The sequence below is a fragment of the Dendrobates tinctorius genome, unplaced genomic scaffold (genome assembly GCF_039654945.1).
Source record: "Dendrobates tinctorius isolate UK_male_01 unplaced genomic scaffold, ASM3965494v1 ptg000264l, whole genome shotgun sequence".
NCBI classification, from domain to species: Eukaryota; Metazoa; Chordata; class Amphibia; order Anura; family Dendrobatidae; genus Dendrobates; species Dendrobates tinctorius.
The window spans coordinates 751,202-767,169 of NW_027361931.1; the positions used below are offsets into that span (position 1 = coordinate 751,202).

At 50.6% G+C, this 15,968-nt stretch overlaps 1 protein-coding gene and 1 pseudogene across 5 annotated transcripts in view; both read right to left on the reverse strand.

Moving 5' to 3' along the window:
* Window positions 1-1,021: 1,021 nt before the first annotated feature.
* LOC141069449 (uncharacterized) lies at window positions 1,022-7,229 on the reverse strand (annotated as a pseudogene).
* Window positions 7,230-7,381: 152 nt separating this feature from the next.
* Window positions 7,382-15,968, reverse strand: part of PPP2R5D (protein phosphatase 2 regulatory subunit B'delta) — a 60,772-nt gene continuing 52,185 nt past the window's right edge. For 2 of the 5 annotated variants that reach the window (XM_073558988.1, XM_073558989.1), the window contains 5 exons: window positions 15,049-15,176; window positions 14,574-14,675; window positions 14,377-14,449; window positions 14,169-14,285; window positions 7,382-8,343 (listed from right to left, as the gene is read on the reverse strand). In XM_073558988.1, coding sequence (XP_073415089.1) covers window positions 8,206-8,343; window positions 14,169-14,285; window positions 14,377-14,449; window positions 14,574-14,675; window positions 15,049-15,176 — 558 coding nt within the window. In that variant the 3' untranslated portion in view covers window positions 7,382-8,205. Of the gene's footprint in view, window positions 8,344-14,168; window positions 14,286-14,376; window positions 14,473-14,573; window positions 14,676-15,048; window positions 15,177-15,968 lie in introns of those variants that run through there. The other 3 variants (XM_073558990.1, XM_073558991.1, XM_073558992.1) reach the window with 3 other exon arrangements.

Consider the following 15,968-nt stretch of genomic DNA (forward strand, 5'->3'; position numbering starts at 1 on the left):
AGTATTTAAGACATTGGGTGGGAAGTGGGAAACAGTGACCAGAACCAGCCAAGATTGAGGCCATAGCCAAATGGCCCACCCCACACACTAAAACCCAGGTCATGGCGTTTCTAAGGACAGCAGGGTATTATAGGAAATTTGTCCCCAATTACAGCAGCGTAGCCAAGCCCCTCACTGATCTGACCCGTAAGAACCTCCCCCGCCAGGTAACCTGGACCCCCGAGTGTGAGGAAGCCTTCCGCCAGCTAAAGGACGCCCTCACAAATACCCCGGTATTGGCTGCACCCGATCCAACTAAACATTTCCTTGTTCATACAGACGCTGCTATGTTTGGATTAGGGGCAGTGCTGAGCCAAGTCGGGCCGGACGGTCAAGACTACCCGGTAGCTTAACTGAGTCGGAAACTACTGCTCCGTGAAGTAAGCTATGCGGCCATCGAGAAGGAGTGCCTGGCAGTAGTATGGGCACTGAAGAAGTTGCAACCATATTTGTATGGACGACAGTTTTCCCTCCTAAGGGACCATAATCCCCTAGTGTGGCTTAATCGGGTCTCGAGACAACGCCAGATTATTGCGGTTGAGTTTAGCCCTACAACCTCTAGACTTCACCATCCACTACAGACCCGGCAAACAAAATGGTAATGCCGATGGACTAAGTCGACAAACGGAACTTGTACCAACCCCATAAACTTCGGTCATCCCCAAACCGATCCGTTAAGGATCAGACTGTGTATGTATGCCGATCGCGTAGCTGAAAAGGGGGAGCCGTGTTACAGAACCCCCCCAGCACACCGAATAGGAGATGTATGCCCTTAATGCAGCAACCGACTGGCTGCGACCCCCTGGACAGAGGTAAAGATATCCCACTTTTGATCTCCCCCACCTTTGTAAATCCCATGGCTATTGTAATGTACGTCTGGCGTCTTAATTGGAGCCTGTTGTCTACTGGCATGACACACATTGATTGTCCTGCCCTCTGTATGTATATATATTCTGAGACTGATGAGTAAAATGTTGTCACACTGGAAATACAGTACATGGAGTAGCAGTGATCTTTTATATGTTCCCATGTTACAAAGCCTTTCAAACCAGCGTCCTTCATTCAGAAGTGAGGAAAAGCAGAGTGAACCTCCTGAGAAACGGGGTGGTAATGTAAGAGGTATTACAGCACAGAAGACCCCGTTACATTTACCATCTCTACCTGTTCTCTCATGTGTGCCTTCACCTCTGCTGACACCTGGTATGCAGACTGTCTTACTGGGGGATTGGTACCAGTGTCCACATGGTGAGTGGCTAAGTGAGTCCTCCCAAGCTTCCCTGTGAAGACTTATGTGAACTTGCTGAGCACCCCCATCAGATCAGACCTCTGTGGGATAGCTCAGGGTTAAACGCTGCTGACTCCAGGGACTCCATATACCGAGTCCCAGCCCCCACATCTAGGCAGGCAGGCTACAGACAGGTAACACACAGGCCTCCCTGTCATGATGAGCCTTCACCATATTTACATGGAATACCTTCTGACACTTTGCATGCTCATCTAGGGTCACCAGATAGTTAACATCATTTAGCCGCTTGTGTACAGGTCCCTCCCATGCGGCCTGTAATTTATTCTATAACATAGGGACCAACACCCAAACCTTCTGCCCCTCCTCATAGGCCCGGAGTCTGGCATTACGGTCCTGCCAGACCTTCTGGTTGATTTGGGCCTGGGTCACGTTCTCATGGGTCAGGTTGCTCAGTTTTTGCATTCTTTCTCTGAGCTGCAGTACATATTCAACCACCGAAATGCCTGTAGTTTTGGAGTCGCCCTCCCAACAGTCCTTAATCAAATCAAGTGGCCCTCTGACCCTCCTCCCATAAACTAGTTAAAAGGGGGGAGAATCCTGTAGACACCTGGGGTACCTCTCTGTACACAAACAGATGAGGGAGGTACCGCTCCCAGTCTCTTCCTTCAGTCTCCACCAGCATTTTGAGCATTTTTTCTTAGTGTCCCGTCAAAATGCTCACAGAGTCCGTTGGTTTGGGGATGATAGGCGCTGACCACAAAATGCTGCACTTGTATTTTTTGCAGAGGCTTTCCATCAAATCGGACATGAATTGGGTTCCCTGATCGGTTAACATTTCCCTGAGGAGACCCACACGAGAGCAGACAGTCAGTAGAGCATCCACCACTATGTCTGCTCGGATGGAGGACAGTGCCACAGCTTCCGGATATCGTATAGCATAGTCCACCACTGTGAGGATGTACTTTTTGCCAGAGCTGCTAGGTATTGCAAGTGGCCCTATGATATCCACAGACACTCGCTGGAAGGGCTCATCGATCACTGGCAGTGGTTTAAATGGGACTTTCTGTATATCCCCAGACTTTCCAACACAGGATCAACAGTAATTGGCAATATGTCCCCATCTTGGGCCAATAAAAGGTGTGTCAGGTGAGATTTAGTCTTTTGTATTCCAAGGTGCCCAGCCAGAGGAAATTCACGAGCAATTCTCAATAATTTTTCCCTAAATAGATAAGGAACGACCAGCTGCTTTTCACAGTCCCAAGGTTCTGTAGTATCAGTGGGGAGAGTCTCTTTATACCGTCTGCCCTGCTCCCAATATATTCTCTTTGTCAAACGCAGTGGGGGGGTTGATCTGCAAGGCATCTGAGCTTCTCCAGACTGACATCTGTCTACAGGACCTCCTGGAAGCTCTGTCAGTCTGCAGCCCCTGGCCTAGAGCTGAGTCTTCAGGGTCAGTTATCAGGGACCTTGTTGGGTCTGCCATGTGAGGAGGCTCCAGGGCCACAGTATGGTCTTTCTGTTCTGGCAGTTCTATTTAAGCCTGATCCTCTAATCTCTGGGGTTGAGTCTGAGCCGCAGCCTGACTCCGGGTCACAGCTGCCACATACGTACTTTGGTACATTTTCCCTGCTCACATGAGATCTCAGGTGGGTTGCTTTCTTCCACCTTCTCTGCAGCATTTATTGGTAAGGGAGGGATATAGTGGGACACCATCCTCCTCAAGTCTGTGCCTAGCAACACATTGGTGGGAATAGCCTCTGATACTCCCACTTCATAGTCCTTTCCCTGCTCCCTAGCCCAGGTACACATGGGCCATGGGCACGGCAGGGCTGACACCCCCAATCCCGGTTATAGACAGTCTTTCCTGGCATGATATCGGCAGGGTTTACCATTGCTGGGCGCACCAGAGTCACCTCTTCCCCAGTGTCTCTGAGGCCAATGGTGACTTCATTGCCAACAATGACAGGTCTCATTGGTCTTCACATAAGAGCCGGCCACAAAGAGGACAGAAGGTGGGGGCCCAGACGCTTTTGTGGTTGTAGTTGGGCATTTCTGCTTATCAGGGCACACTGTGCTCACATGTCCCACTTTGTTGCAGGCAAAGCATCGGCGTGTATCGCCTAAAGAATGTCTATTCCCTGGGACCCCATAGGAGGTGGGCTTGGGCAGCACTGGTGATCGGCCGAAAGAGGGAGAGGGGTCCCCATTTGGCTTACCTCCCTTCCAGCTGAATCTCGATGGCTTCCGCACCTCAGGCATCCTGTTAGCCACATAGCAGACGGCAATCCTTGCGGCCTGATCTGCAGTTCATGGCTCCCGATCACACACAAATTGTCGTACATTCGTGGGGCACATATGAAGAAATTGATCCTTGACCATAAGATCCGTTAAGTCTTCCAAACTATTAACAGAAAGTCCCCTGATCCATTGATGGAACGTGGTCCTCAAGGTGCTCACGAAATCCACGTAGCTGTCAGTTGATCCACGTTGTAGGTTCTGGAACTTTCTTCGATACACTACTGAGGTTAGGTTGTATTTCCTGATCAGGGCCTCTTTTATGGCCTCAAAGTTCCCATCTAGCTCCAGTGGGAGGACAGCAAAAACTTCCAGGGCTTTGCCTCTCAACTCTGGGGTTAGATACTGCACCCACTGCTCACAGGGTAGATGGTATTGACTGCAGGTTTTCTCGAACCCCCCGAAGGAAAGTATCTAAGTCCGTATCCATATCCATCACAGGGAAGTGTTCCAAACGTGGTCTCATCTGATTTATTTCCTGGAAGGGGTTCAACTGCGGGGTGTTACCCCTTTCTATTTGAGCCATCTGAAGCTTGAAAGCTATCTCCTCTCAACGTTCTGCCCCTTCTCTCTCAGCCTGGCGTTCTGCTATAGCAGCCCGTCGGTACTGTAGAGTAACCTGCATACGCAGATTGGGATCACTTGTTCCCAGCTGTTGTAAGTCCATTTGTAAAGTAGAGTCCATAGGCTGCTCAGCACTGGCATTACTAGCACTTCCACAAGGTATCTCCGGTGCAAGAGCTGGCTTTGCTGGGTCTCTCTGAGGTGGACTCTCTCCTTGCCCATATGCTTCAGAATTTTGCTCTATGTCCTGCTCGACCAAGGCACGTATCAGCAGTTCCTTGGATTTGTCGGCTGTCTCTATTCCTCTCTGCTCACAGAGGTCGGTCAGAGCTCTTTGCTCTGTTTCTTGTACAGGGCTGCCATATCAATGAACAGCCTTTGCCAAATAAAAGACAGAAAAGAAAAATGGGAAGGGAAACTGCAAGTATGTCTAACTAAGCACTGAGCTGAACCTTGTAGAGCTGGTGCACTCCTCGCAAGGATACCAATTCTTTAGTACAGCGAGTAATTGTTTACACCATGCACTAATGCTCTGCCACCAATTTGTCACAAATTACCAGAGAGGATATATTCATATATCCCACCGCTGCCACCAATTTGTCATGTACCCGCTTCTCAGCACGTGACTTGGGGTTGAGCCTGCACGGATTAAACTCCTCTCACTCAGTCCAGCATTCAACCTCTGTTCTATGCTGCAATTGGAGCATAAATCACACCCCGACACAGACCACACACCCCGCTCATACACGCTGCCACCACTCACCAAACACACGGGCGATGAGTCCCGAAGTACTACTACTACTACATGCCAATCACCAGGAGCACACACACTAAGGCTATGGATTCTTTAGAGCAACAAGGTTCAGACTTATTAACGTTTTAAGCTTTAATATAAAAGGTATAGTGCTTACTATAAAATGGATATAAAAAATATGGAAATAAATAGTGACATACAAATATGCAAAAACAGTGATAAAATAAAATGGAGAAAACTTACGGAAATATCGAACTGTGCAGTCTGGTACTCTGTCCTCGAGGGAGGGTAGAATATGAAATGGAGCACAACAGCTAGGCTGCCCCTCACAGTGAACAGGTTTCTATGTGTAAAGGCCTAATTTATAGATTTGACATGGAGATCAGATTTCTAGACCAGCCTCTCATGTTAATATTCTAATCGCTTGTTTGTGACTGGACCATGGCCACTCTGCCAATGAATACATTATTTTTCTCTGAAACTCTTTGTGTAACCTCTCTCATAAATAGTGACAAGCTGTAATTGGCATCTCTTCAAAGAGCTGGAAAGTGTGAAATGTTCCACATTGTGGTTCTCAGTAAAGTCCCCTGGTGAGATTGGAGACAGAAGACTGCCTACTCAGGATAACATGAGGTCATGACCTGTGTGGAGAGCTGCAGTGTAAGGACAGATGTTAATTTACTTCTGGTCATACATCCATACATATACATATTTCGCTACACCCCTCACAAAAGGTCAAATCGCCTCCCTTCTGCCCCATTAGAAAAAAAAAAAACAAATAAATTTGGCATCACTGCATTTGTAAAAGTTTGATCAAAATACAAAATAAATTAATCCGATTGGTAAACGGGGTAAAAAAAACAATCGCAACGCCAGAATTGTGTTTTTTTGGCAGCAGCAGCATTTGAATAAAATGAAATTAAAACATCGCATCTACCCCAAAATTACAGCTCACGGCACAAAAAAGTAAGCCATCACCTAGCTGCGTATCCTGAAAGATGAAAATGTTACAGGTCTCAAGAAATGGTGACTTCATTCTACAACTTAGCAAACACGGTTTTTGTTTTTTATTGTCTGCATAATCGTACGGAGCTGGAGAATCATATTGCCAGGTCACTGTAAGCGTACAGTGGAACATGATAAACAGAAAACAATTGTGAAACCGCACTTTTTTTTTTTTTTTTTTTTTGCAAATTGAATGCATTTGGATTTTGTTCCCTGGTTTCCAGTGCATCACTTGATAAAATGAATGATGTAATTCAAAAGTACAACTTGTCCCACAAAAATCATGAGTCCCGATACGGCCATGTTGAGAGAAAAATAATTTAAAAAAAAGTTACGGTTCTTGGAAGGGGAGGATAAGATGAAAAATGGTCATGGCATGAAAGGGCTAATTACAACCTGCCCTTTAAATTCATTGGCTATAAGCCCTGGAGAGGCATGTTTGATTAATATTAGCCTAGGGTCCCATCAAAGAAAGGTATACCTGGTCACAGCTGGTGGGCTCACATGAATTCTCCACTTTATGTGCCAAGTACCTTCATTTTTCTAACTATATTCTATACAGCAGTAATGCCGTGCAAATGTCATATTCAAGGTTTGCAGACAACATAGCGCTTACAGAGGCGGCTGTGTTCTTTTATTTGTATGTTCCTCACCTAAATTAGAGCTGCTTCACTCCCTAGGTGGCTTTCTCGCTCTCAGAGCAGTTTCTCTCGCTCATCAATGACTGTTCCTCAGCCTCATAAGAGCCCGCTTCTCACCATCATTGGTTGCTGTTCCTCAGCCTCATAAGAGCCCGCTTCTCACCATCTTTGGTGGCTGTTCCTCAGCCTCATAAGAGCCCGCTTCTCACCATCTTTGGTGGCTGTTCCTCAGCCTCATAAGAGCCCGCTTCTCACCATCATTGGTGGCTGTTCCACAGCCTCATAAGAGCCCGCTTCTCACCATCTTTGGTGGCTGTTCCTCAGCCTCATAAGAGCCCGCTTCTCACCATCTTTGGTGGCTGTTCCTCAGCCTCATAAGAGCCCGCTTCTCACCTTCTTTGGTGGCTGTTCCTCAGCCTCATAAGAGCCCGCTTCTCACCTTCTTTGGTGGCTGTTCCTCAGCCTCATAAGAGCCCACTTCTCACCATCTTTTGTGGCTGTTCCTCAGCCTCATAAGAGCCCACTTCTCACCTTCATTGGTGGCTGTTCATTTTCTCAGCAGTGACTGTTCCTTTCCTCACCAGTGTCACTTTTCTCCCTCATTGTTGACTTTTATTCAGTCTTCAGCGCCCATTTCTCTTCCTCATTTGTACTGATTTCCTGCCCAAGTGAGAGTCACCTATTTCCCTCATCGATCACTGTTCCTCACACTCAGAGACACCTCTCTCCCTCATGGGTGACTGTTCCTTTCCTCATCAGAGCCGCTTCTCTACCTTCCTGGCAGCTACTGCTTATCTGGTCCTCTTAATCAGCAAAAATTACTAGGTGCACAAATGATTTGGGATGAGCCTTTTATTTCATGTTTCAGTGCTCTTTGTGCCGGACCCCTGCACAGTAGCATTCAGTCATCGGTGATAGGTGATGACAGCATTTTTTTCAGGCTTGGTCTATTCACATCATAGATTAGCTACCATATGACCGGACCCGAGTGCCAGTCTACACATGGAGCCATGGGCCAAACTCCATGGGGAGACTGAACACACAACATACAGCCGGCTGCCATGTACAGCAGTCTATAGGTGTCGCGTGCAAGGACAAATACAGCCTGGATCAGCATTTGTAAAATTCAGTACTACCTTCCCAAGACATAATGAGCCACTATCATTGCCTATAAACCACACGCTGCACTTTTGCCCAAATATGGACCAGCAGCACTTCCATGGATTCAGGACCAAAAGCATTGCGCAAGGGGCTGACGTCCGGGGATGGTCTCAAGCAGATCAAGTATACAAAGTCCCAGCTGTGGTTTCACTTTTTCAACCTGCAGAAGTATGACAGCAGCCTCTACCCAAAGGCGGAACGTGACACTGACAGCTTCCCTGGAACATATGAAACATCTCCAATCATGAAGAATTCTAAGGCGTGTCTTTCATGCAAGGCCAAAAATGGGGGTTACCCCTTGGCCCCTACATCCTGGGGTGATGGAGCTTTGTGCATGACATGTGAAGTATAAAAAGTCTGCGAAAGATGGATGAATCTTCATAACTGTGGTCTCCGTGCTGCCAAACAAGGTTGGAGCATCTCCTTGTCCTAAGTTTGTGGATCCCTCTTTCTCAATGTCCTGGTGGGCAGAATGATGACAGAGTCTCAATCAAAGAGGGTCAGAGGGTCTCCTTGCTGCTGCTCAAGTATTCCTCTGCTCTCTTATGAGATTCCAGTGCTCGGATTGTGTAAATATCCTGCGGAAGTTCAGACTTCTTGCTGAGGAGCATCTGCTCCTGCGGAGACGCACGTGGCACCTGAAGGAGAACAGAAAAACAGAGGAGATCACCAGCGAGCTCCAGGCACATCTGTACAAGGAGCGAGGATTGGCTCTGTGCACATTACAGCTCAGCCTTCTACCCAAGGTTTAGGGGTTTAGTGGCCCAGGTCATCATTAGATTACCATATTAATAAAAAAAAACAAATGAAACGTAGAGATCACAATAAATAAGGGCATGCTCATGGCATTAGGGGGGTATATCGGGCTCTATGTACATGGGGGTTGCACCTTATGGGCACGAGCCATGCTGGTAAGAAGGCAGAAAGGGAGGAAAGGTAATTTTATTATTAGAGGCCTGTGATGAGTCCAGACAAAACTCTGCATCTTCTAGACTTGTGGCAAAGGATTATAAAGTATAACGAAGAGAAAAAGCAGAGGAAGAGCATGGAGAAGAGAAGAAAAGAAGAAGATCCAAACGATGGTGAGAAAGGAGAAATGGAATTCTACAGAGGAAAAGCCGACTCCAGCACTCACCAGTGATTAACAGCTGCAGCACCAGCCCATGCCACCGACCTCACCAGGGAGGATCAGCTGCAGCACCAGCCCATGCCACCGACCTCACCAGGGAGGATCAGCTGCAGCACCAGCCCATGCCACCGTCCTCACCAGGGAGGATCAGCTGCAGCACCAGTCCATGCCACCGTCCTCACCAGGGAGGATCAGCTGCAGCACCAGTCCATGCCACCGTCCTCACCAGGGAGGATCAGCTGCAGCACCAGTCCATGCCACCGTCCTCACCAGTGACGATCAGCTGCAGCACCAGCCCATGCCACCATTCTCACCAGGGAGGATCAGCTGCAGCACCAGCCCATGCCACCGTCCTCACCAGTGATTAAAAGCTGCAGCACAAGCCTATGCCACCGTCCTCACCAGGGAGGATCAGCTGCAGCACCAGCCCATGCCACCGTCGTCACCAGGGAGGATCAGCTGCAGCACAAGCCCATGCCACCGACCTCACCAGTGACGATCAGCTGCAGCACCAGCCCATGCCACCATCCTCACCAGGGAGGATCAGCTGCAGCACCAGCCCATGCCACCGTCCTCACCAGGGAGGATCAGCTGCAGCACCAGCCTATGCCACCGTCCTCACCAGTGACGATCAGCTGCAACACCAGCCCATGCCACCATCCTCACCAGGGAGGATCAGCTGCAGCACCAGCCCATGCCACCGTCCTCACCAGGGAGGATCAGCTGCAACACCAGCCTATGCCACCGTCCTCACGAGGGAGGATCAGCTGCAACACCAGCCCATGCCACCGTCCTCACCAGGGAGGATCAGCTGCAGCACCAGCCTATGCCACCGTCCTCACCAGGGAGGATCAGCTGCAGCACCAGCCTATGCCACCGTCCTCACCAGGGAGGATCAGCTGCAGCACCAGTCCATGCCACCGTCCTCACCAGGGAGGATCAGCTGCAGCACCAGCCCATGCCACCGACCTCACCAGGGAGGATCAGCTGCAGCACCAGCCCATGCCACCGTCCTCACCAGGGAGGATCAGCTGCAGCACCAGCCCATGCCACCGTCCTCACCAGGGAGGATCAGCTGCAGCACCAGCCCATGCCACCGTCCTCACCACTGATTAAAAGCTGCAGCACCAGCCTATGCCACCGTCCTCACCAGGGAGGATCAGCTGCAGCACCAGCCCATGCCACCGTCCTCACCAGGGAGGATCAGCTGCAGCACCAGCCCATGCCACCGTCCTCACCAGTGATTAAAAGCTGCAGCACCAGCCTATGCCACCGTCCTCACCAGGGAGGATCAGCTGCAGCACCAGCCCATGCCACCGTCCTCACCAGGGAGGATCAGCTGCAGCACCAGCCCATGCCACCGTCCTCACCAGGGAGGATCAGCTGCAGCACCAGCCCATGCCACCGTCCTCACCAGGGAGGATCAGCTGCAGCACCAGCCCATGCCACCGTCCTCAGCATCACACTGTATACATCGCTGGGGGCTGGAATAAAATAGTGATGCCAACCTCAGTCTGGGTGACGGCACTGCCTCCCCTTCCGCACACCAGCACGTGCCGGGGATTGTGCCAGCATCTGTCACCCAATCTGGTAAGAACTGGAGCAGAGACAGGGGAAACAATCTCCATCCAGACAAGTGGGGATCAGGGTGAGGACTTCTGCAGGTGACGGATGCTGCTCCGTGACCTCCGGCGCTCCCTCCCTGCGCATCACTGACTACCAGCATTCCTGGTACAGGTCACCCCATGATAAATATGGAAGATCGGTGGCATCTGGAAATGCTCAGAGTGGGGAGAGTGATCCATTCTTCACACTACTGATCACTTATCCTACATGGACGTGGAGAGAGGCCATCATCAGAACACTCGCTCTGTACATCGGGGGTTGGAAGAAAATATTGTCACATGGAAAAAAGGTGGCAAAAATTAAAAATAAAAGGAGAGGAATCTTGCAATTTTCACACTGGACTCTGGGGCACTGCGAGATTTAGATATTGTCCTTCCAAAAAAGACTTTACAAGAAGACGCCATAAAGCCCTGACACACGTAGGTGAAACAGAAAAACCAGGACCACGGAACAGTTCACCCAAACCCAACCTGACCAGAACACCAATCACAACAACCTGACAAAAGCCGGAATCAGGAAGATGGTAGACGAAGGCCAGGAGAGGTACGTGAGTGACTGGAAGAACGACATCATCAGCTCACAGAAACTGACCATGTACCAGAGTCTACAGAGAGACTACAGACTGGCTCCATACCTGGAGAAACTCCCGGACCCCAAAGACCGCAAGATCCTGAGCCGGTATAGACTCAGTGCCCACAGTCTGGCCATCGAATCCGGCCGACACAGGCAGAGCTACAAGCCCAGGGAGGAAAGACTGTGCCAACACTGTGACCAGGAGGCCCTGGAGGATGAGACCCACTTCCTGCTACACTGCTCCAAATACTCAGCAGTGAGGGACACTCACTTCAGGAGACTCTCACATCTCTTCCCGGATTTCACCACCATGAAGGAGGAAGAGAAAACATATATCCTGCTGGGGGAAGAAGAGAGAGCAGTGGAGATAGCAGCGCAATATGTGACCGCATGTCATAGACTGCGAGAAAGAGAACTCTGATATGCCATGGACTTCTATGGCCCCCACCCTGGATATGCCCCAACCCCCCATCCACCTTCCCTATGCCATGGACTTCTATAGCCCCCACCCTGGATCTGTCCCCATCCCCCCATCCACCTTCCCTATGCCATGGACTTCTATGGTCCCCACCCTGAATCTGCCCCAACCCCCCATCCACCTTCCCTATGCCATGGACTTCTATAGCCCCACCCTGGATCTACCCCATCCACCTTCCCTATGCCATGGACTTCTATAGCCCCACCCTGGATCTGCCCCCATCCCCCCATTCACCTTCCCTATGCCATGGACTTCTATAACCCCCACCCTGGATCTGCCCCATCCCCACATTCACCTTCTCTATGCCATGGACTTCTATAGCCCCCACCCTGGATCTGCCCCATCCCCCCATCCACCTTCCCTATGCCATGGACTTCTATAGCCCCCATCCTGGATCTGCCCCATCCCCCCATTCACCTTCCCTATGCCATGGACTTCTATAGCCCCCATCCTGGATCTGCCCCCATCCCCCCATTCACCTTCCCTATGCCATGGACTTCTATAACCCCCACCCTGGATCTGCCCCATCCCCACATTCACCTTCTCTATGCCATGGACTTCTATAGCCCCCACCCTGGATCTGCCCCATCCCCCCATCCACCTTCCCTATGCCACGGACTTCTATAGCCCCCATCCTGGATCTGCCCCATCCCCCCATTCACCTTCCCTATGCCATGGACTTCTATAGCCCCCACCCTGGATCTGCCCCCATTCCCCCCATCCACCTTCCCTATGCCATGGACTTCTATAGCCCCCACCCAGGATCTGCCCCATCCCCCCATTCACCTTCCCTATGCCATGGACTTCTGTAGCCCCCACCCTGGATATGCCCCATCCCCCCATCCACCTTCCCTATGCCATGGACTTCTATAGCCCCACCCTGGATCTGCCCCATCCCCCCATTCACCTTCCCTATGCCATGGACTTCTAAAACCCCCACCCTGGATCTGCCCCCCATCCACCTTCCCTATGCCATGGACTTCTATAGCCCCCACCCTGGATCTGCCCCCATTCAACTTCCCTATGCCATGGACTTCTAAAACCCCCACCCTGGATCTGCCCCCCATCCACCTTCCCTATGCCATGGACTTCTATAGCCCCATCCTGGATCTGCCCCCATACACCTTCCCTATGCCATGGACTTCTATAGCCCCCACCCTGGATATGCCCCATCCCCCCATCCACCTTCCCTATGCCATGGACTTCTATAGCCCCACCCTGGATCTGCCCCATCCCCCCATTCACCTTCCCTATGCCATGGACTTCTAAAACCCCCACCCTGGATCTGCCCCCCATCCACCTTCCCTATGCCATGGACTTCTATAGCCCCCACCCTGGATCTGCCCCCATTCAACTTCCCTATGCCATGGACTTCTAAAACCCCCACCCTGGATCTGCCCCCCATCCACCTTCCCTATGCCATGGACTTCTATAGCCCCCACCCTAGATCTGCCCCCATCCCCCCCCATCCACCTTCCCTATGCCATGGACTTCTATAGCCCCATCCTGGATCTGCCCCCCCCATTCACCTTCCCTATGCCATGGACTTCTATAGCCCCCACCCTGGATCTGCCCCCATCCCCCCATTCACCTTCCCTATGCCATGGACTTCTATAGCCCCCACCCTGGATCTGCCCCATCCCCCCATTCACCTTCCCTATGCCATGGACTTCTATAGCCCCATCCTGGATCTGTTCCCATCCAACTTTCCTACGGCCCCCTCCCAACATCCCTACAGTCCCTGTCCCCATTCCCTTTTGTACACTTGCTTTGGCAAAACTAATGTGTATTTAGTCCTGCCAATAAAGCTTCTTTGAATCTGAATTATCACCGACAGGATTACAACAAGAGGCGACACCTCTGTATACAGCTGGTGACACAGGATCCACCAATGATAAGGGCTGATGTCACAGCTCACCTCCTCCTCCTCCTGTACAATGACTGATAACACCTCTGTATACAGGTGAAGTGCCATGGAATAAATGGAGCTATAACAATAAAGCTGATGACACAGGATGCACCAATCACGAGAGATGATGTGACAGCTCACCTCCTCCACCTCCTATACAATGACTGATCCACCACTCACAATAGAGAATGAGACAGCTCACCTCCTCCTCCTCCTACTGTACAATGACTGATAACACCTCTGTATACAAGTAAAGCTCCATGGAATAAATGGCGCTATAATAATAAAGCTGATGACACAGGATCCATCATTCACATAAGTGATGGCCTTGATCACCTCCTTCTCCTCCTGTACAATGAGACAGCTGATGACACAGGATGCACCAATCACGAGAGGTGATGTGAAAGCTCACCACCTCCTCCTATACAATGACTGATCCACCACTCACAACAGAGGATGTGACAGCTCACCTCCTCCTCCTCCAGTGTGAACTCTGCAGGATTTCTCCTTTTTATTTTAACCTTGTGATCACTGCCAAGAATTTGTAAAAAATAAAATCAATGTAACAGAGACCAGATGTCACAAAGTCATCTTCTGATGAAACCACCTTCTTTTTGAGACTGGGGGTTGTCAGGAGAGGTTTTCCTGGTGGGTCCCAGCTAGGGTGATGGCCGTCTGGTCAGGGAAATGGTTATGAGTGGGCACAATGACAGTGGGTACAGGCCCATGAGGGGAGGCCATTCGTCACCTGCATGGCCTCAGTCTCCATTGTCTTCTTTAGGATCTGAATGTCCTCAGCAGTTGGGGTGTCTGTCTCCATGGAGCAGATCAGGCTGAGAGCAGGAGGAGAATTAAACATGGTGTACTGAGGAAGGCGGCGGAGAGAAAGAGAGAAACGTGTGAGACCGCGGCAGAGCCATCTGTCGCCACAAGAGCTGCGCTCCCTACGGGCCTACCTGTGGATTTAGCCGCGCCATTTCCTCTATCCGGTTCCACATCTCTGCTCGCTCTCGTCCTCTAATCTTCCCCCTAGAGAAGGAGACAGCAGAAGACTGTGCGGAAGACTCCCTAGCATGGCGGCATCTCCCACTCCCCAAAGGCAGGACGACGAATAACCAGAGCTACCCGTCACACAACACAGAAAGTCGCCAACCTCTGCTTCTCGGCCTTGTACTGCTGCGTGCAGTCATCAAAGAGCTTCTGGTTCATCTCCATGAAGAGCTTCAGAGCGTTATAGATCAGTCCGTGTATCGTCCTGCAAGAGGAAATATGTCACATGGCATGGCTAAGAGTACACAGTGCAACCAAACACCACCAATCCCGACAAAGGACGAAGCGGCGGCCCACCGGTCCAGACAAAGGACGAAGCGGCGGCCCACCGGTCCAGACAAAGGACGAAGCGGCGGCCCACCGGTCCAGACAAAGGACGAAGCGGCGGCCCACCGGTCCAGACAAAGGACGAAGCGGCGGCCCACCGGTCCAGACAAAGGACGAAGCGGCGGCCCACCGGTCCAGACAAAGGACGAAGCGGCGGCCCACCGGTCCAGACAAAGGACGAAGCGGCGGCCAACACTGAAGCTATGAGAGCGGATGAGAGATTTTCCCAGAGCTGCTCACAAGCCACTTACTTATTCCAGTGGTTCTTGGAGTTGCGGTAAAGAGATGGGAACATGATCGGCAAAATCTGAGCCGCGTTGTCACTCATCAGGCTCAAGATATATTCATTATTCCAGTAGTAAAGCGCTCGCTCAGCCACCTGCAGCACAGAAACCAATACAAGCACGGTAAAGAGAGATGACAGTCGTAACGCCGAGTACATTGCAAAATCTTCACGGAAACCGTCAGCATGCATGGTCCACTGTATGAATCCAGCACTTGTGATTACAATAAAACACAAACGTTGCTAAAATGTGATGGAACAATGACCATGTAAAGGAGAACGTATAAAACACAATGAAAAGATAAAAATCAGCACATTTCACCAAACACTGGATTTATACTTAGGTCACACATGACCATCCAACAACAGACTGATCTGCTACATACACCGTGTGACATCACCGCCCTCACTCAGTGACATCACCATCCAACAACAGACTGATCTGCTACATACACTGTGTGACATCACCGCCCTCACTCAGTGACATCACCAACCAGACTGATCTGCTACATACACCGTGTGACATCACCGCCCTCACTCAGTGACATCACCAACCAGACTGATCTGCTACATACACCGTGTGACATCACCGCCCTCACTCAGTGACATCACCAACCAGACTGATCTGCTACATACACCGTGTGACATCACCGCCCTCACTCAGTGACATCACCATCCAACCACAGACTGATCTGCTACATACACCGTGTGACATCACCACCCTCACTCAGTAACATCACTATCCACACACTGATCTGCTACATACACCGTGTGACATCACCACCCTCACTCAGTGACATCACCATCCACAGACTGATCTGCTACATACACCGTGTGACATCACCGCCCTCACTCAGTGACATCACCATCCACAGACTGATCTGCTAC